This window comes from Megalopta genalis, chromosome 5, assembly GCF_051020955.1.
Source record: "Megalopta genalis isolate 19385.01 chromosome 5, iyMegGena1_principal, whole genome shotgun sequence".
In the NCBI taxonomy this organism is placed as follows: Eukaryota; Metazoa; Arthropoda; class Insecta; order Hymenoptera; family Halictidae; genus Megalopta; species Megalopta genalis.
In genome coordinates this window covers 5,962,995-5,989,339 of record NC_135017.1, presented here as the reverse complement: position 1 = coordinate 5,989,339, position 26,345 = coordinate 5,962,995, and the positions used below count along the sequence as shown (strand labels likewise).

Sequence of the window (26,345 nt, the reverse complement as noted above, 5' to 3'; positions counted from 1 at the left end):
CGTCGATTCTAATTAATTTTAGAATATACAGAGAGAGAGAGAGAGAGAGAGACTGGTTCGAATAAAAAGCCGGTAGTAAATTTCAGAAAAAAGGGGGCACAGAATCGTAAAAAAACGAGAAGTTTTATCGATGACGGTTAACACACAAACGTGGGTTCAAACGAAAGTGGTCCATTTATTTCGGAATAACGACGAGAAACACGGCTTTCCGCTGATATAATCGCAGGGCAACGTTAACAGCACAGGACTCGTTTATTTTCAACCGATCTGGATCGATACACAATATCGTACAATTCTTGCCTCTCCGATCGGTGATTGCTTTTTTTTTGTCTGTTTCTTCGTTTTTAATTGTTTTTTTCCTTTTTTTAATTTCTTCGATTACACATGTTGGCGGTTGGTTTTTCTTCGTGTTTGTTTGTTTGTTTTTTTTTTTCGTTTTGTAATCATATTTTTCGTTTCGGTGCCGCATTTGTGTTCACACGAATAAGTAACGCTTACATTGCACTCCATTACAGATTCAATAATATATATCTTTTTATATATATATGTTCATATATTTATATAATATAATATATATATATATATGTATAATAGTTTTTTTTTCAAATATATGGCTGTATGTACAGAGGGCAGCTTGCCTATAGTAAGTTTTATAGTAACGCCATGCGAGAACTGAAGCAGTCGGATGGGACGCCATTTTTTTCCCGTGTTAATTGATCCTAAAAATCGATGCACGTATTTGTTTCGCAGTTGTTTTTTCCCCGTCGATTTTACTCGTATTTCTTATTGTTTCCATTTCCACAACAAAAGTGTGATTTTTTTGCTCGACTATAAATTATTAACTTGTCGTGCAACAAACGTGCGACACGCTTCTCTTATTTCTTAACTTGTTCACGAAAATGAAGATAAACGAACGTTGTTGTAAATGAATTCGATGAACGCAAATATCGATTTCAGTAAGAACAAAGAAATAAATACTTTACAACAATTAATTTATTCGTCCGATTAATAGAGCAATTTTAAGCGAATACCGGTTTCTGATCGATTAAATTCTTCGTTCGAACGTAAAGAACGAGACATGAAAAATGCGCTAAGAAATGACAAACGATGCAATAAGATACAAAATGAATATTACTTGATAAAAATTCGTTCCGTGATGTTTGACTGAAACAATGAGACAAAGCCGCTGCCCCAATTAACCAAATTCCTTGTTCAGAATTTTGAAAAAATTGCGTTTCGCTGCACAAACAAAACGTGGCTAAATAAAGACGCGATACGCGGCAACGGTGTAAAATATTGTAAAAATATTAAAATAATGTTAAAATAATTTGAATGCGACAAGTCACGCGTGAACGTAGATTCGTTGAAATTGAATTTCACGAATGGAAACCAGGTCGGTTATGAGTTCCTTTCAACCGGTCGGGTCTCTCAATTTTAATACGTTTTCCGTCAGCGGAGTCTTCACTTCGAATGTTCTCCAATTGATGAATGAAAACTGAGGGGAAGCGAACCGTTTACAAATGAATTTCCCGCGGGCCCGCAGCCGCTTTGAAAGTGGGACATCGCGGGCGCGCGGTTTTATTCAAACTGGACAATCCGTTCCAGTCGCTAGAATTTCGCTGCTTTGGGACCGCGAACGCCGACAATTTTCCGCCCATTGTCACCCGAGCTTAGAAAACCTCCTCGAGAGAAATAATCGTCGAACAATTTACAAATTCGATTTTACAAAAGACAAATTCTCCAAACTTAGTCAAGCTAGTTAAATTGTTTTAATTGGACCGGATAGCAAAATTATTAACAAATTTAACAGAATAATTTTGCACTGCCGATTAAACTTATCGTCATTGTTATCACGATTAATCTAACGTTCACTCGAGAAACCGAAAGATTTATTCATCCGTCAATTATCCTCTGAAATCTTTCAAAATTAATTACGCTAATCTAACCGACAATTATGAAATCATTCGTCGCCTGCAATTGTATTTACAATTCGCTATGAAAAACCCACGATTATTATTTTATTTAGTATTTACAAATTCTAACAGCAGGTGGTGGATAATCGCAATTATAATACGTCGTTAATTCCGCTATTCTCTAAATAAATTTAGTGTTTGAATTACACACTTTATACACAATATTTATAATCATATATCGTTACGGTTTTCTGGATTGTACACACGAAATAAACGACACTTCCAATCGAAATTTACAAAACAGCGTGTTCGGTTCGGAAAATATTGCGTATCAATACATATAATCGATATAATCGTGATTAATTGTTTTTCTCAAGCTGACGACCCCTCTTGTCCCTGTAAATGACCCACCGATCCAGCCACTCGGGGAAAAACCGGGAATCCCCGATAGGAAGCGGCCAGCTGCCAATCGTCCCCGGAATCCCCTAGATTCCCTAGATCGCCGATCACATCCTGGCCGACCTGCTTCAGCCGTCGCGACAAATTCTATTAACATCTCGGGTGCCCGAGCATCGGCGAGCCTTCTGAGGGTCGGTATGAGCACGTCATACGAACGAGAACAGGCCCGGAACAGTGAAAAAGTCGACATTACCAGACGGGGAATCCCCTGGACTCTGGGATCGGTGGAAACGCGTGGTCGCCCGTCGCTCTAGCGGGGTTAATTTTGTTCGAACAGAATGAAACACGATCGACTAAAGAAGTAGTTCGCGCTAAAATGAAACTACGTCCTCTAAGCTATTCCTAAAACAAAAACATAATAAATTAGTCGAAATAACTCATCGTCTGAAATTAGGTACTTTTTATTTTATTCCAAATGATATGTGCTGCAGCAACACATTTTACCTAACACCTAACCTGTAAGAATACTAAGCGCGTTCTCCGGTGAAAACGCACGGCCGCCGACTATCTAGTGGAAAACGTTTTTGTGTCCGGCGGTTTGACAATGTTTTTGCTCGAACCACACGGCTCCCGGGAATCCTGGGAATGGCGCGGCACACCTGAAATCGAATTGTCCCGATCGTCGGGAGACGTTTCCCGTCGGTCCGTAGCCGGGATTAAAGCAAGAGAAACATAAAAAAAAAAGATACATAAAAATCAAATAATGTTCAACCTGTACGACGTTTCGTTAAATACAACACAGATATATATTTCTTTCTTTGTTGCCAGAGCTGCAATTGAACGCATAACATTTATTTGTCACATGAATTGCACGCTTGAACGCTTTAGTCCACGGTGCACCAAAGCTCCGTCCACGGTGCACTAAAGCCCCGTCCGCGGTGCATTAAAGCCCCGTCCACGCTCGAGCGAAATATGCCGCCTCGAATCTGTGGTTGTTGGTTACCGGCGTTCGTTGAAATTTCTTCTGAAATCATTTTCTTCCAAGATCGGACGCGGCTTAATGCACCGAATGTTCTCGGTTACGAGTCGAGGTGCGCTTGAAACCGTCAACAACAATCATTATCGAGCCGAGCGCGTTCCCTCGAGGCAGTTCCTCCTATTCCGTAAATAAGTCCCGGAACCAACTGGCCCAGACGGAAGAGAAAAAAGAAACGCTGGAAAACCGTGTCGGGCCAGCTATTTCCGGGGGGGGGGGCGTCTTGCCTCGAGTGAACGCGCCGGATCGCTGAAACAATCCTCGTGAGGAACATTGTTGCTGTCCTTCGACCCTGTCGCCACCGAGAGAACCCCGTTTTCCGCTTCTATGAGCGGCGAGAAAGCGTTGTTCTCGTTCTCCATCGACCGTGAGATTATCGCCGAGAATTTCTTCAGCCTCGGTCACCGGGATCCCTGCTTAACCGACGGTCGGTGGCGAAGGGCAACACGCGCGGCGCCAAATTCAAACTCCCTAGCAACGGTTTTTCTTACAGAGATTATTGATTTTACGTAACTTCCTGCCATGATATCGGTTTAAATTCGTCGCGAGACTACTTATTTTCCGCTCGACTCTACCTCCCGTCGATATTTCCGGTTACGCTTCCCCATATAACCCGAAAGGTATCGGCTCGATGGCACCTTCGCGTAATCAGGCTACAACCGTCATACATATTTATACATGTATACAGGGTGAATCGCCTAATCTCAATCAGCCTCGTCGTGTTCACCCTCAGCGAATCAATCCCGGTGGCCTCTCGCATTGACTTCGATGAACCGGCACGAGCCGGTCCCGAGCTCGTTTAATCGCAACGTTTGCCTGCTTAATGAATATTCATGTGGACTTCGCGTGACACCCCGCCAAACACATACAGCAACAATGAGCAACAACACCCTCTAAGAAAATTACGTTCGCTAAATAATGAAAAAACGACGGTGTGTAATATATATTATGTATACATATATATACGTTGTGCACTATAGCGTCCTGACCGGTGGATAGTCTTGGCTGGGCTTGGACACCATATCTTGGAACTGAGTTTCATCTCCCGTTCCCTTGAACACCTTTGGGCCAAAGCGTCAGCTTCGCCTACGCCAGAAACGTGAACGGTGGTGGTCTTTTTCTCTGCCAATTCCGGTTCGCTTTTGTTTTTCTTTTTTTACACGGTTCAACCACCACGGTCTGTTTGATCGTGTATCGTCGAGCTCGCCTGGCAAACTCTCTCTCTTTTTTTTTTTATACTTTTAGGGGGTCGACTCTGATCGATAACCCTACCGGGCGACGCCGATAGGGCTTTCGACTGAGGAGGAAGACAAGCGGTCTAATCGTACTTCACGGTTCACCCTGTACATATATACGTATTTATGTGCACATATATATAAATATATTGATCGAGAAAGGAGGAAAGAAAAAGAGCAGAACGAAGAACGGTCGGAAACAAGGGGTAAAGGAACGACAAACAGGGTTTGAACTAGAGCCAGCGTTTATCACTCGACCTTCCTCTTTCTCTCTCTTTCCCTCTCTCTCCCGTTTCCCTTTCTCTTTCCCACGCACACTGGTACACACGCTGCGTACACACACAACCAGGTAGACCACGCGTTCACGCACACATGTACAGGCATACACGCGTCCCTCGCGTCTAAGGTTTCTTCCTCTGTTATCCCGTCTCTTGTTTATCATTCTTCTTATAGAGAGTTTAGGTGGCCTCCTGCGTTCTTAGCAATTACAGTTGGTGCTCGCTGGATTGGTCGGCTGGTCGGTCAGTCGTTGGCCCTTCGCCTGGCCCACGCCACCCGCGATTAGGTTCGGATCATTGTCCAGGGACTCGCTCATCTTGTCGCATATGATGTCCACCAGTTGCTCGAACACCGTCTAAAAACAAGCCTCCGTTGATATTTCGTACGAGTCCGATGATTTCTACGTTCTCTCAGGGGAACTGGAATTTGGGATGTTAAGTGGCGATTGCGATTCAGGACAGAGGGCGCTGACGTTGTTTCGGCTGACGATGTTTTTATGCAAAACAAAAATGTTTTGCATCAGCAATTGCAAGAAGCTAGTGCTAAATACAAATGCAGTTTATCTTTTAATAGCTTCAAATGATCGCAAATAATGTAACAGTGTTCTTAAAAATGTTCCTTCAATATTTTCACTATTCTGTATTTATTATCAATTTTTGCAATGAATGCACAAAATCCGCTGTTTATTAATCACTTTGTGTAACGTTATTATTTATAGAGTTATCTGACGAAAGTAGTACAGAAAAATTTTACCTAATTGACGCTCAGCTTCGAAATAAAAACGGACAATTTAGGAAGATACTATTGTTCAATAAACTTCGTAGCTCGTTTTTATAGTCGCCGATTGTTAACAACTATAAAAACGAGGCGCAAGGCTCGTTTAATCGAATCGCTCCTATTCCCAAAATCGTCCACTAGAAATTCGAGGTTATTTAGTTACTAGATTCTAGTAATTGAACTGAACTTACCAAAATTTAGTAACTAGACAACCTCGAATTTCTAGTAATTACAGTAAATTCTCCCTAATCGACTGCTACAATAAATTCTCCTAAATTGTCCCTTGGCTTGGAAACAAGAGTGGACCAACTTCGGAAGAGAAAATACGATTATTCCAGCCTCGTTTTTATAATCGTTGATAATTCCTAGTTGCATTTTTGTTTCCAAGCTGAGCGTCGATTAGGGAGAATTCACTGTATCCCTAAAGCTCCCAAATCAAACTTAGTACCAACCGAAATAAACTGTGATAGGTTTCCAATAAACGTGTCACTGAGTGCGCATACCCAATTTGAACTGAACCTATGTCAATCTTGACCTGAACGAATTGAACCCAACAGGTGTCCCAAGGCTCGACCGGTGCTAAAATTAGAAATTATGATATCTGTTCCAACCCCAGCTCCAGCAGGCTGACCACAAGTGTCCCAACATCCCCGACTGTCTCAAGAGACACCAGCTTTCGCAGGCTGGCCACGAACACGGGTCGCTAAAATCCCCGAAGCGCAAGCTAATCTTCAAACGACGATCCGTCTTGCGCGGATACCAATGGATAGCCCTAAACTGCGGCAATAACGTGTTCGCACTAAAAATCACTGACTCTGACTGCACAGACTCAAGGCAGACATCGCGGGGCTGCGAGAGCAGGGAAATCGATCGGCGTTGGACGTTGATGTGTCAATGCCAATAGGTTCGACCGGTTGTTCAGGCGTGATTAATGGGTGCAGATGAGCGGCAATCGAGGACAAACCGATCGAAGGTAATGGTACAGTACACATACACATACACATACAACTTGCGGATGGGAATAAGCGTTGAAACGTGACACGGCAACCTTTCTCGGTCGCTAATGGCGGCGACACGCGATAATGGATTCGGTAAACGAACGAGGAAGAAAAAAGAAGCTGACATAGCTCCCATTCTTGTCATAGTCCTATACAGGGTGTCACAAAATTATTGTACAAGCGGGAAATGAGGGGTTCCTGAGGTGATTCGAAGTAACTTTTTCCTTAGCGAAAATGCAATTCGCGGCTTCGTTTACGAGTTATTTACGAAAAACAGTGACAAATGAAAGATCGCGTACAGCTAACGCCCCGCCCTCGCGACCACTGCTGGTACGTCGGATGGTCGGCGCGCGACGCGACATTGGCCGCAAGAGCGCAGCGCCAGCGGCACTCGCGCTCCGATCGGTCACTGTTTTTCGTTAATAACTCGTAAACGAAGCGGCGGATTGCATTTTCGCTAAGGAAAAAGTTACTCCAAATGACCTGAGAAATCATTCCTTTCCATAATAATTACATCCCTTTCCATAATAATTATACCCGTTTACGTAATTATGGAACATCCTGTACATAGCCTAGTTTCCCGGCGTTCCCGCTGAAAGAGAACGATCGTTTCTGTTTGTCTCGGCACCGAACTGTGCAGCTAGTCGACCCAGAACAAAGCTGTTCCGGTTTCGGTTCTCGGGATTCCAGCATAGATTTACCTTAATGTTAATGTTCTCTTTGGCGGACGTCTCGAAGAATTGCACCCCCAATTGTTCTGCCAATTGCATGCCCCTGTCCTCGCTGATTACTCTTTCGTCGGCCATGTCGCACTTGTTGCCGACCAAGATCACTTGGGCATTGTCGGACGAGTAAGTTTTGATCTGCGTGACCCAATCTTGCACGGAATTGAACGACTCCTCGTTCGTGATGTCGTACATTAAAATGAAACCCATGGCGCCCCTGTAGTAGGCCGTTGTTATCGTTCTGTATCTCTCCTGGCCCGCCGTGTCCTGCAATCATCACCATTCGCATTAGCACTTGTATTAAAATTCAGCATAAGGGTGTCCCAAAATTATGGTAACTCCGAGAAATGAAGGGTTCCTGAGGTCATTTGAAGTAACTTCTTCCTTAGCGAAAATGCAATCCACGGCTTCGTTCACGAGTTATTAACAAAAAACACTGACCAATGGCGCGCGACGCGACATTGGCTGCAAGGGCGCAGCGCCAGTCGCACTCGCGCTCCGATTGGTCACTGTTTTTCGTTAATAACTCATAAACAAAGCCGCGGATTGCATTTTCGCTGAGGAAAAAGTTACTTCGAATGACCTCAGGAATCACCTCTTCCCGGTTTTAACATAATTATGAAACATGTATTATAGTCTAGGTTATTAATATATAATTAATTAATATATATAACCCCTCGTTTCCCGGAAGTACCATAATTTTGGAACACTCTGTATGAAAGTATCATCATTTCTGTACAATTCGATCACACGGAAAACGAAAAATATCTTCCCGATATTTTATTGGCACAGAGTCGAAAACTTACTAAATTGCGTTCGCTTTAAAAAAAAATTCGTCCAATTTCATTTTTCTCTGTCTAGAATCGCGAAGACATTTTTTTTCAATTGCGAAACAGGGAAATTGTTTCCGAGAGAAGCGTGTTCAATGGCCGATATACCGTGAAATTCTCAACATATTTCACGCCAGAGGAAAACAATGGGCTGTCACGAGTGGGAAGTAATAGTACAATGATAATGTATAGCTGTGGATTTCCTTATTATTTCCTGCGAATGATAAATGAAGCCACATGTGGTTAAACGTTCGGCAACTATATTTAGCATTTCGCCTTTAAAAACCAATCCACCTTGCAGTTCTTAAAAATGCTCCTCGTCGTTTTTATAACAATTGCTTCGATCATTCCCGTGAACCAATTAAAACAAAATTATTACAAATCTACTCAACGAAGCATCATTTTGATCACAATTTGTAAAATTTGCGAACTGGTATCCACGTTTTCGCGTATTTACTTATCTGATTAAAAAAAAAAAAATCGTACCTTCGATCGGATAAACAATCCGGCAAAACGTAATCTGCTAATGGACAAGTTCAATCACTTTTCGCTCTAATCAATATGGCGACCGAGGAAGAGTCCACTTTGCAGTTTCCAATTAACTTTTATAATTAAACTATGAAATCGGTTATGCGTGTGGCCATACAGACGAGCAATTTAATTTCCATAGGAAATGAGAGAGTGTACTTGAACCGCAAGATGCTCGATCAACGTTCTAATTGAGCGAAACGTTCGTCGAAATAAGCAGCCGAATTTTTAACTCCTGTTTCTCTCAATTGATCGACGAATGAGACGATTTTCCCACGAATCACACGATCTGTTCCGGAAAATTTCGAATCGAATTTCTATGGGAACGATGATCCGAAATGGCGAGCGTCGCGCGGCAAGTTTAAATTTAGGCCGAGCAACGCCGGCAATCAAGAAACCATGAAGATTGTCTGTATCGATTTCAGGTTGCGATGGAGTTCCACTGACCCAGATCTGTAGTTTCACCCTCTTGTCGTTCCTGAAGACCGTTTTCACTTTAAAATCGATCCCCACGGTCGATACGAAGGCCGAAGTGAACGAGTCGTCTGCGTAACGGAAGAGAAACGAGGTTTTGCCGACGGACGAGTTGCCGATGATCAGCAACTTGAACATGTAGTCGAAGTTTTGGTCCGCGGCCTCCTTCTTCGGGTCCTCGACAGCCTTGCCCGCCATCTGCGAAGAATCGAAGATTAGGCATCGTTCGATAAAACTCTAACGTTAACGAAACAAAATCGGTGCCAATATTATAATATATATATTATATATTATAATATAATATATATATTATATATTATAATATATATATTATATATTATAATATATATATTATATATTATAATATAATATATATATTATATATTATAATATATATATTATATATTATAATATATATATTATATATTATAATATAATATAATATATTATTAATTATTATATTAATATTATATATATTATTATACATTATTATATATATATATATTAATTATTATATTAATATTATATATATTATTATATATTATTATATATATATCTATTAATTATTATATTATATATTATAATATAACAACACTAAAAATTATCAGAATTAATCGAGCCGTTTATTTTGAAAGTGACATAATTCACTTCACCGTAATAAAAAGCGGTGATTTTTTAATGTTTATACGAAATTATTTATACTGAGAAAAATATCAGTATCCTGAGATAACAAATACAAGTAAATCTTCTCGAAAGTTAGCATCCATATTTTTAAACGTGTTAAAACGCAAACCCTTAAAATTTAAGGGTTGTATATTTAATATATCGATTTAAAAACAAAGTGACTTGTGCCACTTTCAAAATAAACGGCTCAATTATTAAAAAATTACTATTGCTAAGTCGAGGCTTTTAAGAGCATTTATGATCATGATTAACAGTAAAAATATTAACTCAAGTATGAAAGACTGGGTACCAATGTTGATAGTATTGATTAGGGTCGGTAGATTAAAGATTTTATGCATTTATGATAAAAAACGACTGTTTGTAATTTGAAGCAGTAGAAAGATCCGTTTTCTGATATTAGAAGAGAGACTACTGGATGCCGAGGTTTTTAATGAAGAAATATTGTAACTAATGTAACTGTAGCTAGATCAGGGGACTATGGATTTTATGAAACTTATGATAAAAATGGGTACCTGTAATTTGAAACGGTAGAAAGATTCAAAGAATGGAAGAATATTAACCCCTTGCCGTACTTTGACGAGTGTGACTCGCGGTAAAGATTTGTAGCAATAACCTGACAAGTATAAATGTTATTCCGTTCTTTCAATAAAATTCCGTTTTCTCATCATCAATATTTAATCATTCGAATAGATGTTGGAACCCGATCAATATATATATTGCAGTAAAAAGGAGCCACTTTTTAGAAATTATTTTCCTTTCTTGATAATTCCCGGTTTTTGTGAAAAATAATATATTATAATTATATATCTTTTTATTAATATATATTAATATATAATTTATATTAATTATTATAATTAATATATTATTTAATTATATTACATATTAATATTGTAATATAGAAAATTTTACTCTCTATATATTAATATAATGTATAATCATTTATAATTATTACAAATAAAATAATTTCTAAAAAGTGGCTCCTGTTTATTGCAACGGACAAAGAAAATTTTTATTTCGTATTAGAGATTCACGGTCCATCGACAAGAGGCTAGATCAATTAGCAGAAATCTCTGCAACATAATAATTGAAAATAACGTTGAACTTCCATTTTGTGAAATGTAAATATAATATAATAATAAAATTATAATAATGTAATAATAATAATAATATAATAACAAAATAATTAAAAAAATATAGATGCGGCAAATATAATGTGCAGCCTTTTGTAGCACGCTTCAGTGGTGAAAGTTCAGCGGAATCAAGGCTCTGTTGACCCACTATTTTAGACAAATTGCGAAGACTTTCATGTCTCACGGCGCGTAATCGCAAGAGGAGGTTTCTCAAGAAAGTCGAGGGTCGGTTTAAGTGAATTTCTTCTGCCACGCACCCCATCGCCGGCTTTTTTAAGCGACACTTCATCTTTCCACCACGGACGGTGGGGTGGTCAACCACGCGAGCAAATCGGGGCGGAGGAGGGAGGGGAAAGAAAGCACACGTCTTTTTTGTCTCGAAGAAACCTACTTTCTTTTTTAGGTCAAAGGAAACGTATCGCCTTATCTCCCCCTATCGCGTTCAAAATACGAATTTTCTGTGCTCGTTCCACGGTTTTATGTAATATACGGGGCGAATATTCCTCGAATTTTCGTGTCTTTCTAACTGTACAGGCCTCTTCGACTAGGTTAGATTTTCGACCATTTCCTGTCTCGATTTTTCACTGGAAAACCGGATTCCGTCGGCAGAGATAATATTCATGTTATGCAAAAACATGACCAGACTCTGGAAACTCGAACCAACGGAATTCGAAGTAGCGTTTGGTTATTTCACAGCGACCCACGCTTCTGTTTCAATCATTTTGTGTAGAAAGAAAATCAGACGATTTTGGATAGTACTAATTGGTATTGAATTTGTTGACATATAACTAATTACTAGACTGCAGATTTTTATGCGAAATCAGATCTGCCTGCATCTAATGCAAGATATAAGAGCCAAGTATTGTCTCGTTTCTTTTTTATAGAATTTTAATTCGTTCAAATTAATATATCATCATTCTTTAATTTCTTCGAATTTTTTCACGGTTTTAAATTTTATTTACCTATTTCTGTCAGAAATGAATAAAATTCGTAGTACACTAGTTACTGTTGAATTTGTTAATATATGGCCAGTTAATATTTCAACAATTAATATGCAATCATTTACTATTTCATCAATTAATATTCAATTAATATGCAATCAATTAATATACAATCGATTAATATGCAATCAGTTAGTATTGCATTAATTAATAAACAACCATTTACTATTGCATGAATTAATATGCAACCAGTTACTATTGCAGCAATTAATATACAACCTCAATTAGTATTACATCAATTAATATACGACCAGTTACTATTTCATCAATTAATATTCAATTAACATGCAATCAATTAATATTTATCAATTAATATTCAATTAACATGCAATCAATTAATATTTATCAATTAATATTCAATTAACATGCAATCAATTAATATTTATCAATTAATATGCAATCAGTTAGTATTGCATTAATTAATATACAACCATTTACTATTGCATGAATTAATATGCAACCAGTTACTATTGCAGCAATTAATATACAACCTCAATTAGTATTACATCAATTAATATACGACCAGTTACTATTTCATCAATTAATATTCAATTAACATGCAATCAATTAATATTTATCAATTAATATGCAATCAGTTAGTATTGCATTAATTAATATACAACCATTTACTGTTGCATGAATTAATATGCAACCAGTTACTATTGCAGCAATTAATATACAACCTCAATTAGTATTACATCAATTAATATGCGACCAGTTACTATTTCATCAATTAATATACAACCAGTTACGATGGAATTAGTAAATATGCAACCAATTACCATTGAATTAGTCAATGTACTATTCAATTATTTAATATAGAACCAATCAATACGAAATTAGTAGAGGTACTATAGTAATCTTTGTTACTCTAGTTTTATTCGCTATTTGCGCTAAGACGATCAGCTTAAATCTCACTTCCGGAGGTTTTTTCGTTGATTACTAATCTCCGATTACCAGCCCTAATCTACCGAAATTCATAGACCACTGCGCCGCAGTCCACCCTAAACGATACCTACTAGAATTCCCTATCTTGATTCCACTGTATCGATTCCTTATACTTCGACAGGCTATTTCTACCGTCGCACAACCCTTGATTCAGTATCTTCACTCTCTTGAATCAGACCAACCCCTAAACTTTCTATCAACTATACTGTAAAAAAAAACGCTGGACTGTTGAAATGTGTGTCAAACCGTTTTCCAAACTTCAACAATAATTTCGATGACAACTTTTTCCTATTGATTTTACAGAATTTTTATCGTCGCTGTATAATTGTTATCTTCGACCACATTGGATTTAAGAAAACAATTTAAGAAATACTACCTTACAGCATATCGTTCATAGTAAATTCTAGCAAAAAATTTTAGTGAAAGAATTTCAGCAACAATTGCATCGTCATGTTGGATTTCAGTAAACAAAAAATTTAAGGGAACGTTGCTTTGCAGCATCGTTTACGGCGGAGCTGAAGCAATAATTTCTGTGAAAATAGTTTCTTAACATTGCCTACAGAGAATTTTGGTAAAAATTTCCGTGAACAGTATTCCTTCGATCGTTAACAATGTCGAGTATCGGTAAAAATTTTAAATTAAATTTTTTAATTAAAAACCACACTTTATAGCATCGTCTTCGGTACAATAGCAGCAAAAAAAGATTGTTGCACGGATAATTTTCTCACGACACTTGCAATGCGACGCGACCAAAAACTATAATTAAACAATAAACGATTCACCAAAATGCCGCTTCAGTCGAGACCTACGGAGCCGTTAAAAAACGAATGTTCACTTTAAACGTTACAGCACGATGGCGGAGTACAGTAGATTCTCCCTAATTGACGCGCAGATTGTACACAAAAGTGGACAATTTGGGAAGAGGAGATACGATTATTTCAGCTTTGAGCCACGAGGCTCGAATAATCGGATCTCCTCTCCCCAAATTGTCTATTTTCGCGCACAATTTGGGCGTCAATTATGGAGACTACTGTATAGTTAAATTTACAATTAATTCTCCCTAATTTTGCTTCAGCTTGTAAACAATAATGGACAATTTAAGAAGAGGAGATACGATTATCCGAGCCTTGCGACTCATTTTTATAGTTGAACAATTTTGTCAAGGTTATATTAATAAAAACGAGACCCAAAGCTCGAATAATCGTATCTCCTCTTCCCAAATTGTCTATTTTCGCGCACAATCTGAGCGTCAATTAGGGAGACTTTACTGTATTGTTAAATTTACAGTAAATTTCCCCTAATTTTCTTTCAGCATGTAAACAAAAATGGACAATTTGGGAAGAGAAGGTACGATTATTCGAGTCTTGCAGCTCGTTTTTATAATTGTTAACAATCAGAGACTATAAAAACGAGCCGCAAAGCTTGAATAAACGTATCACCTCTTCCCAAATTTTAAATTTTCGTGCACAATATGAGCGCCAATTAAGAAAACATTACTGTATAAGCTGAGCGTCAATTATGGAGACTTTACTGTATAGTTAAATTTACAATTAATTCTCGCTAATTTTGCTTCAGCTTGTAAACAATAATGGGCAATTTAAGAAGAGGAGATACGATTATCCGAGCCTTGCGACTCATTTTTATAGTTGAACAATTTTGTCAAGGTTATATTAATAAAAACGAGACCCAAAGCTCGAATAATCGTATCTCCTCTTCCCAAATTGTCTATTTTCGCGCACAATCTGGGCGTCAATTAGGGAGACTTTACTGTATTGTTAAATTTACAGTAAATTTCCCCTAATTTTCTTTCAGCATGTAAACAAAAATGGACAATTTGGGAAGAGAAGGTACGATTATTCGAGTCTTGCAGCTCGTTTTTATAATTGTTAACAATCAGAGACTATAAAAACGAGCCGCAAAGCTTGAATAAACGTATCTCCTCTCCCCAAATTTTAAATTTTCGTGCACAATATGAGCGCCAATTAAGAAAACATTACTGTATAAGCTGAGCGTCAATTATGGAGACTTTACTGTATAGTTAAATTTACAATTAATTCTCGTTAATTTTTCTTCAGCTTGTAAACAATAATGGACAATTTGAGAAGAGGAGATACGATTATCCGAGCCTTGCGACTCATTTTTATAGTTGAACAATTTTGTGAAAGTTATTTTAATAAGAACGAGACCCAAGGCTCGAATAAGCGTATCTCCTCTTCCCAAATTATCTATTTTCGCGCACAATGTGAGCGTCAATTAGGGAGACTTTACTGTATTGTTAAATTTACAGTAAATTTCCCCTACTTTTCTTTCAGTATGTAAACAAAAATGGACAATTTAAGAAGAGGAGATACGATTATCCGAGCCTTGCGACTCATTTTTATGGTTGAACAATTTTGTGAAAGTTATTTTAATAAGAACGAGACCCAAGGCTCGAATAATCGTATCTCCTCTTCCCAAATTGTCTATTTTCGCGCACAATCTGGGCGTCAATTAGGGAGACTTTACTGTATTGTTAAATTTACAGTAAATTTCCCCTAATTTTCTTTCAGCGTGTAAATTGTCCACAAAAGTGGACAATTTGGGAAGAGGAGATGCGATTATTCGAGCCTTGTGGCTCGTTTTTTATGGTTACCGATTGTCGACAATTATAAAAACGAGCCGCAAAGCTTGAATAAACGTATCTCCTCTTCCCAAATTGTAAATTTTCGCGCACAATCTGAGCGTCAATTAGGGAGAATTTGCGAAACGAAAACGAATCCCACGAAAAAAGTATAGCACCAGGAGAGACAGCCATTACTTTCGCTCTAAAATGCAGCTAGCACTCTCGCACATCCGAGCGAACCAGTTCGAACCTATGCGCGTCGAACACTGTTTCGCGAACCAATTCGAAACATTGCGCTTAGCGCCCAGAAAATGGACACGTGTCTGGTACCGAAGGTCTGTCCCGCGGGGATATGTCAACAATGGACATCATGCGAGCCATCCTGGTCCTCAGCTCCAGCACAGAGTCCTTCACCGCCATCTTGCAACCGTTTCCGGTTTCGTTCTTTCCTTCGGCGAGCATTCTTCACCGAATTTCCTTTTCCTCCTCGTCACGGAGGATTTTCTTTGCTTCGACAATGGAGAATCGTAGATCCGAGATGAAAATGTTGCTCTTCCCGTTCGATGATTCTTCTGCTCGACTTTCGATTTTCGGGAGAGAACTAATTGAGAACGGTTTGCGAACCGGCGTCGAACGCGACGTGTCGCCGACTTGGCAATTGGAATCGTCGATCTCGATAATGTAAGCTCGTCGGTATCGCTTTCGTTCATTTTCGCGCTTCGTCGGCGGTGTTCAACGTCGTCCAGACACGCTTCTATCGCGGTTTCTCGGTATTAATCGTGTGCGTACAAACACACACACGCAGGAGTGGCTAGAAATGGTACTTCGCAGGGCCATCCACGGTTGCAATTTTGTACGATTTTATTTCAAGCTTCTTTTTGTGAAAAGTTATCTCTGTCATTATCGTACGCGCTGATTTAAAAGGTAGCACTTATCGCAAATGTCACCACTATGTATTTTTTAACGCAAATAATACTAATTTTATTTGAATTGTGTTATAATGGATTTTATTTGAAGCTTTCTTTGCGAAAAGCTATCTCTATCATTATTGTGCGCGCTGTTTTAAAAAATGGCACTTATCGCAAATGTCACTACTATGTATTTTTTAACGCAAATAATACTAATTTTATTTGAATTGTGTTATAATGGATTTTATTTGAAGCTTTCTTTGCGAAAAGCTATCTCTATCATTATTGTACGCGTTGTTTTAAAAAATGGCACTTATCGCAAATGTCACCACTATGTATTTTTTAACGCAAATAATACTAATTTTATTTGAATTGTGTTATAATGGATTTTATTTGAAGCTTCCTTTGCGAAAAGCTATCTCTATCATTATTGTGCGCGTTGTTTTAAAAAATGGCACTTATCGCAAATGTCACCACTATGTATTTTTTAACGCAAATAACACTAATTTTATTTGAATTGTGTTATAATGGATTTTATTTGAAGCTTTCTTTGCGAAAAGCTATCTCTATCATTATTGTGCGCGTTGTTTTAAAAAATGGCACTTATCGCAAATGTCACCACTATGTATTTTTTAACGCAAATAACACTAATTTTATTTGAATTGTGTTATAATGGATTTTATTTGAAGCTTTCTTTGCGAAAAGCTATCTCTATCATTATTGTACGCGTTTTTTTAAAAAATGGCACTTATCGCAAATGGCACCGCTATGTATTTTTTAACGCAAATAATAGCAACTTTATTTAAATTGGATTACAATGAATTTTATTTGAAGCTCTTCTCATGGAAAGCTGTCTTTATCATTATTGTACGCGCTGTTTTAAAAAATGGCTCTTATCGCAAATCGCATCACTACATATTTTTTAACTCAAATAATACCAACCAAAGTGCCATTGTTGCCAACAATTTTGTCTCTACACCTTGTACTGTGTTCGGTGTATCGGTTCAAAAAAATGGCAAAAATCTCAAGTAGGACCATTATATTTTTCAACTCAGTTGGATCGTATCAGAGGACCATTGTTGTTAACAATGTAGTCTTTAAACTTTGCAGTTACCGCATGGCACCGTATTGGTTCGAAAAACGGCACCGGTATTGGTTCAAAAAATAGCATCGTATTGGTTTGTAAAATGGCACCATATGGGCCATTATATTCTCTAACGTAGCTGACAGCTCTCGGAGGAACATTAATATGTCAACAAATTTATCTTTACAACTTTGTAGCTTTCGAACCGACCGTATGTGTTTAAATAGTGAAACTAGTCAAAGAAACGTGCCATTACAATTTTCTCCGCTTTATGTTCCCCACGACATTCTAACAGAATTCTTTAATTCTTTAATTCTTCAATTTTTATTAAACGTTTTGAACTAAATGGTACCAAACCACGTTCGCTAAAAAAGAAAAAGCTCAGACGTACCCGCAGAAAGGCGAAATAAATAAAAGTCGGAATAATGAAACGTAAAACAATGAAACACGATGCGAACACGTCAAATCGAATTTGTTAAATGACGCTCGCGTTGCATAATTGCCAGCCCGGTAAACAATCTATTCACGCTCGCACTAGCCCGCATAACTTCCAAGTCATTATCGGTCATTGCTAATCATTTTCTACTTCCGAGGTGATACCGCGCGCGGCTGCACCGCGTGTGTCCGTGACTTTTTCCGGGCGCCAGGTGCGTCTATAGTAACCGCAGGCCCACGTGGAACGAATTTGTTTGAGAAAGGAAACGGATCACGCTGACAGCCTGCACCTGAACCAATACATACATAATACGCGCGTGCCGCGGCGGCTGCGGCAACGTGTTCAACGATCGACGACTTCGACCTGCCGAAATTCTCGATACATACATACATACATACGTACGTAATAGCTGGTTCTAATTCCGACCAATCCAGATTATCGCAACGCTGCGTTTACAAAGGAACCGTCTACCCGAGAACTGTAATTCCAACTGTTAACAGTTTCGGATACAATTGGTTAGATGCGCCGGCGAGGTTTAATTACAAGCCTCGGGGGGAGACTGCTGCAACTAGCGCCATCTAATAAACCTGATCAGAGTGACCCCGTTACTCGGAGAAAACACCTTTTTGTCTGGTAAACGAAGCCGTTTGTTAAATGGTTTTCTCGATTGTCTGTTGGATCGTTCGAAGAAAATGGCACCGAACGAAAAATGGCAGCGATATGACAAGTTAAATATGACATAAATATGACGAGTCAAATATGGCATTAACGAAAAATGGTGCTAATGAAAAATAGTACTAACCAAAAATGGTACTAACCAAAAATGATACTAACTAATATTGGTACTAACCAAAAATGGTACTAACCAAAAATGACACTAACTAAAATTGGCACTAACCAAAAATGACTAATCCGAAAATAAATAATGCAACACTGTTTCAGGGAAGTAGCATCGACAAAATAGAACCATTGTAATTTTGTATTTATATTTCTATCCAATATTTTTATCATTGAATTTCGATGCTCTTCGAATTTTTTAAACCATAAGTTTTTAAAGAGATCGATCGACACTCCCGTTCTATTTTCATCGAAACGCTATAAAGCCATGTCGCGCATTCGAAAATGCAATAACAAAAAATATTCAGAGTGAGAGTGAGAGAGAGAGAGAGAGAGATGAGAGAAAAGTGAGAGATGAGAGAAAAAGGGAGAGTGTGTGTGAGAAAGATCATGTGAGAAAGAAAGAAAGAGAGAGAGAGAGAGAGAGGTGAGAGAAAAGTGAGAGATGAGAGAAAAAGGGAGAGTGTATGTGAGAAAGAGTATGTGAGAAAGAAAGAGAGAGAGAGAGAGAGAGAGAGAGAGAGAGAGAGTGAGATGAGTGGAAAAGGGAGAGTGTGTGTGAGAAAGAAAGAAAGAAAGAGAGAGAGAGATGAGAGAAAAGTGAGAGATGAGAGAAAAAGGGAGAGTGTATGTAAGAAAGAGTATGTGAGAAAGAAAGAGAGAGAGAGAGAGAGAGAGAGAGAGAGAGATGAGAGAAAAAGGGAGAGTGTGTGTGAGAAAGAGTATGTGTGAAAGAAAGAAAGAAAGAGAGAGAGAGAGAGAGAGAGAGAGAGAGATGAGAGAAAAGGGGAGAGTGTATGTGAGAAAGAGTATGTGAGAAAAAGAGAGAGAGAGAGAGAGATGAGTGAAAAAGGGAGAGTGTGTGTGAGAAAGAAAGAGAGAGAGAGAGAGAGAGAGAGAGAGAGAGAGATGAGTGAAAAAGGGAGAGTGTGTGTGAGAAAGAAAGAGAGAGAGAGAGAGAGAGAGAGAGAGAGAGATGAGTGAAAAAGGGAGAGTGTGTGTGAGAAAGAAAGAGAGAGAAAGAGAGATGAGTGAAAAGGGAGAGTGTGTGTGAGAAAGGAAGAGAGAGAGAGAGAGAGAGAGAGAGAGAGAGAGAGCATGCCGAATTTAAAAGAAAATTAAAAAATCATATTACAGGTGTTACGAACGATTAGGTTTCTGACGCCTGCCGAGATAGTAAACAGTGGATGGCTATAGATCCAGACGATCAGCTGCACAGCCGAGTGCGGTTATGCCTAAAAATGAGTGGCAGCAACGAGGACTATAAATAAACGACGCCGAGCCACAGACACTGCGAACTTTTTCGACGGGGGTGGGGGGGTGTTCTTATCGATCTCGCGCTCGAGTCGTATAGCGGCAAACTCCGGAGTTCCCTCGGATTTTCAAGTTTTATCATTTCTGCCTCGCTTATTTCTAGGATGCTCGCCGAACGAGAAGAGAAATTAAAAGGTCCTTTGTCCCGCTAAAAGCCAATCGACTTGTCGCCGTGTTAAACGCACGATCTATTCTACCCCCGATAACGTATCCCCGGACCCTTTAACAATGTACAATGGCAAACGAACAATTACACGAACACGAGATTTCCTTCTGGCAAATTTTCTAAGAGATCTGCCGCGATTTACTTTATTAGGAGATCGGTGCACGAGAGTGCGAGGTAACGTTATCAAAATACAGTAAAGGAGACTCCCAAATTGTCCATTTGTTTATTTACAAGCTGGGGGACAATTTGCAGTGAATTTACCGCACTATGAGCACTAAACAAATATTTCAACTTCGTATAAACCGAAAAGTTTTCCTTCGCCAAATAATAATTTTCGTTTTTATTTTATTTTTCCTTTGCTAATAATAAAAATAGAAGAAAGTAAAATGGATGAAAGACCCAAAAACTCATGCTTTCTCGCAATAAGTAATTCTTTCATTTCGCGTTGCGTTTCCTTAATTCAGATTTCAAAGCTACAGGCGTTCGTGGAATAGTTTAGAAATAAATGTACAGACAATAAATTTTTCCTACTTGATACTCAGATTGGGAAGAGGAGAGATACGATTAAATGTACCTTGCGGCTCGTCTTTATAGTTGTTAAGGTTATGTCAAGGTTTGTTGAATAATAATAGTATTTCTTCTTCCCAAGTTGTCCATTTTTATTTCCAAGCTGAGCGTCAATTAGGGAGAATTTAGAGTACTACTTTCATCGGATAACTCTATAAATATAACGTTACAAAATAATTAGTAAACAACGGATTTTATTTATCCATTGTAGAAATTGACAAGAGAAATACAGAATAGTGAAAATATTGAAAGAATTTAAGAACACTGTCACATTATTTGCGATCGTTTGAAACTTTAAAAAGATGAACTACATTTTTATTCAGCACTAGTTTCTTGCAATTGCTGATCAAAATTTTTATTTTGCATAAAGATCCGCTGTCCGGCGATTGAATATACATAACCTTGACATAACGTTATGAAATTAAAATTTTGAAATTAAAGTTCAAAACATTTGATTTTAAGTGCACGTTTTAGACCGCTAAGATACAGTAAATTCTCCCTAATTGATGCTCAGCTTGGAAACAAAAATGGACAATTTTGGAATGGACCTTCGAACCTTGTCATCGATAAAAGGGCCGGTTCTTTCTCGATAGATAAAAAAAATGCCTCCATTTTTCAAGAAAGAAAAGCGCTGCCATTTTCCGCTAAAATAGCTCCTACGCTCTGAAAAATAATTTCTCTTTTACGATTATCGCGAAACGAAATTATCTGCTAATTTTTTAATTCGTTTCTTGGCCGTTAACCTTGGCCAATTAGGGAGCCAATAACAAATTAAGATAATTAGGGATATTCCTATCCCTAGGGACATACATATAGGGACTGGGGATATTAGGCCCGCCAACAGCGGAGTCGGAGAGGCATGCAGGTTGCCAAAAGCCGGAAACATAATTCAGACCACGACGGAAACAGCATTTGTCACGGCTCCAACAAAAAAAAATCCTGTTTACGCCTGTCACCGGTGTGGCTGCCCGAGAACCGGAAGTTCGACAACCTGTAGTCGACGGTATCGAAACTACGGGAAACGGTTTTCGCGGGAAAAAAATGTGTCGAGCACCCACGCGCAGCGCTCACAAAACGCGGTGGCGAGAGAAAAAAAGTGGGACAAGGTTCGCGATAATCATATCGCCCGGCCATATGTTAACGTGTCGTGCAGCTCTCTCGTGCTGCACACAATTGCATCTTCGACGCGACGACGACGACGACGACGCCGTCGCAGGGTAGTTCGGTCCAAATATGCGGCAAAATATCATCGAAACTGTCCCGATAACGATCCGATCTTTATCGACTGGTTAAAAAAAAAAATTCGATTTTGATGCATTTAACGCCACCTTACGGTTTCGAAATGCACCATCTCGAAACATTTCCAACTCCGTTATTCCTTTATCTCAACCGAGCTTGCGGTGGCGTTGACTGTATTTTGCTGTCATTGTTAATTAAAATTTTACTAGTCGTGAATGTTCGTCGAGTCTGAACGTGTTACGGTGTTGTTTGCCATTTCGAGGCAAGGGCTGCGTTGGGACAATAGTTCCAGTAGGATCGTAATTAATAATTTAGTAATTATTGTATAGTAATATTATTATATAGTATTATATTATTATTATTATTATTATTATATAGTAATAATAGTAATAATTTAATAATTAATTTTGGCGTAGCTTATCCTTAACACCTTGACATAACCTATTTATCGTATTAAATAAATAAAGTAACCTCTTATGAAGTATGATGAAAACTTCGTCAAAAAGTATTGTCATACATTCTCTAAATATCATATGCTATGCGTGACGATTTTAAATAATTATGTTTAGAAAATTCGTTCGATGTTCTTCACGTGAAACGTAAAATCGAGATCGTCGCACATGTGCGACGCTGGTATCGAACGTGTCAATCAGGACACTGGATCTTTCTGTTGCATTTAACGTTGAAATTTTACATTGAAATTTTACAATGATTTCGACGATTATAAATTGATCTTGTTTATAAATTGATCTGGTTGGTATAAGTCGTTGCTTCTTTTACCGCAGCTTCTTTATCTCTGTTACTTGATCCTCCTTTGTCCAAAGTAGTTCAAATGGTATTGGGACATGTTTCTCCAATCGACCATATCCGATTTAAGTAAACAATTTAAGAAATACTACCTTGTCGCATCGTACACAGTGAAAATTCTAGCAAAAAGTTTTTCGTGAAAATAATGTTTTAACATCGACTCTAGAGAATTTCAGTAACAATCGTATCGAACATTGTTTCTTTGTCATCGGTCATGTTGGATTTCAATAGAAAAAATTTAAGAAAACGTTACTTCGCAGCATCGTTTACGGTGAGCTGTAGCAACAATTTCTGTGAAAATAGTTTCCCAACATTGTCTTCAGAGAATTTTCGTAAAAATTTCCATAAACAGTATGCACCTCTTTATCCAGAACACATAGAGTTACCGCCATTACCGGTAATAGGCGATAAAAATTCATGAGACGCTCATCGAGTCGGGATTTGCCTCGTTGATTACAGTTTCAAAGTCAACGCCGCTTTCCGGCCAATAAGTCGCCGATCATTTCTCTGCCAGGATTGTCAAGGTTAACATCAAGTTTACGTTAAACCAATTTCTTGATCGAAAGTCCAGCTACACTTATACCTTTCTCTACAGAATGATCCATCTACATCGAGACCCCTAATCTCCGGGATCGGCGCAGGAGCTAGTCCCGACGATGCCGGAGTCCCTGATGCTACTCAAGCTCCGGAAGTTTGGGAGCCAATAGGAAGTCATCCATAAAAATGGCGGAAATATCATCGGGAAAACTGAATCTTGGTCTCGTCGATTATGTTGCGCCATAAACGAGAAGGTGTTGGAGGGGGAGAGCGGCTAGTAGGGGAGAGAGGGGGCAGGCAACAGAGCAAATATTTTCGGAAGATCGATTCCTAACCCCTGACCACCCACGCGCCGCGCGTTACATAGTTTCGATTTCAGCGGCTGGCGGAATCAGCGTGGACGGAAGATGGAGCCTCTGTATGAGCACATCGTGACGCTCGAATCTGGATCCCGAAAAAGCCGTCCGAATCGATACGCTGGATACCCTGATACCGCGACTGATAAATACCTGGCCGTCGCCGACAGTCCAACAGACGGAGAATCGTTTCTCGCGTTCTCCGGCTCCTATCGAACACCGCCAACCTCTTCGATCACCTTTCCGTTCGATCCTTCGACGCGTTCACTTAACCCCCAAAAAGAAGGATCCTACGACAATGCCTCGTCCGATTTCGTTTTACGTCGACGAATTCTGTTTTGTAAGTCCATCATATATACGGTGTTCCCAGCAGCTGAAAACAGCGACGTGACGGTGCCGAGGAACGAAGCTGTTAAAGAACACAGGTGAGACGACGGAGGCTCTCGATCTCCGAGATTATTGTTCTCACTAGGGCAACCTTGCTGATGAGTCCACAGTTTCGAAAAGCGTAGTCCGTGACATAGGCGGAAAGGAGAGTCCGCGAAACGTGGAAACGGACCACGGGGGAATCACAAGCCCCGAAACGAAAGGAGAGAACCGAGAACTGATGTCGACGATTGGTATGACTTTTGCTCTAGGACGAAGAGGACTCGAGCGCGAAAATTGTTTCCGTTAGGGTAATCCCAAGATGGACCCAGGCAACCATGTCTGATTCGGTCACGATTTCGTCTGCGATGATTCTCACCGGGACTACCCTTCGCGAGAAGATCAGCGTGTGGTCTCGAGGACGTTAGGACCGAAAACTCTGTTTAGCAGTTCGGTGGAATAATGGAAGGCGAAAAGTGCGTGGGTGGTTCTCCAGCACCAGAGAGGAAGAGACGAGAGAAAGAGCGAGAGAGAAGCAGAGGCAGAGAGAAAGAGAGAGAGAGAGACAGAAATGGAGGACAGAGAGAAATCAATAAGCAGTCTATCGACGGACTGGCTGGTCGGACAGAAATGTTCAGGCTCGAGGTGACGGTGCTCTGGGTGTCCTGAAAGCACAGGTACACGCAACACGAGTCCGTCGCGTTCCCGTCCGACGAGTCGTCGACGACGAGTACCTCCTGCGAAGGATGATCTTCTCACGGTTGGTCAGCGAATGGGGGTTAGCACACCGCGCGCTGCCACTTCCGGTCCTGCACCACGGCTCGACGAAAGTCGTGTTCCTGTTCTCCAGGCGGTACACGGTGTCCCAGAGAACGGTACACCGACGTGAAATAACAAGCAGCAACCGACGGGGGTTGGTATCCGCGACGACTTTAAAGAGACTGGACTGGCCTCGGTAAAAGCCTCGCGCGCCACTGTACCCCGCTATAGCTAGAATATCGACCATTTCGTGGACCCCCGCCCGTCCTCCGGCCAATCCCGAGGAAGGCCGCGCCTGCGCCACGGGCAACCCGGCCGACATCAATATGCCGCCATCCGGACGCGGAATCTTCGCTCGAGGACACTTGTTGATCGCCGATACCGCCGATGCCTACGACTATGCACGCGCTTCTCGCGAAGCCTAGCGCGCCGCGTCCTGTATTGCCGGCCGTCGGTAAGCTATCGACCGTCGGATGGTACAGCAGGAAGCGCGGGAGTTGATGATCTTTTAAAAATCGATGGAGTGGGGGGTGTCTGAAATGTTCCGTATATGGAGAGCCGGGATTCGTTCTCATTTGTTTATTCGGTTAAGTCTCGGTGGCTCGTTAAATTTCCGGAGGTCTTGTAATCGATTGCGATTTTATAAAATTTATGTTCTAATCATGCCGCGGCACAATGTTTGCGGCGAGGTCGTCGGGTGCAAAGCGGAGAAACTGGTCTTGGAATCGGAATCCAGTCACGAGGAATTCTTGATCAAACGGGGACACCGTGATCGAAGCATCGAAAAATTCGAGTAAATGTTGATAAACTGGTTCCCAACGAGGAAACGAACATTTTTGTCAGTAACGTTTTACGCATATCTTCCCTACGATGTCTGATTTACACATTTAAATGTTATCCGCTGGTTGTCCCCAGTGATGCCAACTGCAAATGTGAACTTTAATTTGTACTTTCTATTGGAGACCAATGCATTTGTTGCTAATATTTTAGAAAAAAATTTTTTTTCTTTAGAATGACGATTCCCTAATTAATATTCTTTTTGTCTCGTTTACGTAACAGTTCTCCAGATCTCAGGAAATGCAAGGGCACGAGTGAATCAACGAAAAGGGGGAGAAGAGAAAAGATTAGCAAGCGGAGTCTTAAGATGCCGCAGGTGCCCGAGAAGATCGTCGATCTTGTGGACATCTTGCTGCACGAGAACTTCCTGAACGTGGTCGATCAATACTTCAAGCCAAGCATGAATAATCAATTGCAGGCGAAATCACGGGAGAAGAAGTCGAACACCAGAAAGTCTCCTTTGAAGACGGCGGTTTCGATTCGGAACAATGTCTCAAGTTCGCCGAAGTGTAATTTGTCCCAAACGGAATTGCAAATACCTGAATAAACGTAATTATAAGTCCAACGGTATTC

At 39.7% G+C, this 26,345-nt stretch overlaps 2 protein-coding genes across 4 annotated transcripts; one reads left to right on the top strand and one right to left on the bottom strand.

Annotated features, from left to right (window-relative positions):
- Nucleotides 1-151: 151 nt before the first annotated feature.
- Nucleotides 152-25,152, bottom strand: Rab3 (RAS oncogene family member Rab3). Of its 2 annotated transcripts, none has more exons than XM_033474421.2 (4): nucleotides 24,911-25,152; nucleotides 9,168-9,392; nucleotides 7,339-7,629; nucleotides 152-5,217 (listed from the first exon to the last, which is right to left on the bottom strand). In XM_033474421.2, the coding sequence occupies exons 2-4, from the start codon at nucleotides 9,390-9,392 to the stop codon at nucleotides 5,062-5,064; spliced, it is 672 nt and encodes a 223-aa protein (XP_033330312.1). In that variant the 5' UTR covers nucleotides 24,911-25,152; the 3' UTR covers nucleotides 152-5,061. The 2 variants fall into 2 exon arrangements, with proteins under 2 accessions (XP_033330312.1, XP_033330311.1); XM_033474420.2 differs by lacking the exon at nucleotides 24,911-25,152 and adding an exon at nucleotides 15,890-16,200.
- A 259-nt stretch (nucleotides 25,153-25,411) lies between these two features.
- On the top strand, nucleotides 25,412-26,342 carry LOC117222627 (uncharacterized). 2 transcript variants are annotated; one of them, XM_033474422.2, is made up of 2 exons: nucleotides 25,412-25,728; nucleotides 25,995-26,342. In XM_033474422.2, exons 1-2 carry the CDS (start codon nucleotides 25,454-25,456, stop codon nucleotides 26,317-26,319), a joined length of 600 nt encoding a protein of 199 aa, XP_033330313.2. In that variant the 5' UTR covers nucleotides 25,412-25,453; the 3' UTR covers nucleotides 26,320-26,342. The 2 variants fall into 2 exon arrangements, with proteins under 2 accessions (XP_033330313.2, XP_033330314.2); XM_033474423.2 differs by having other exon boundaries at nucleotides 25,412-25,773.
- The last annotated feature ends 3 nt before the right edge of the window (nucleotides 26,343-26,345 follow it).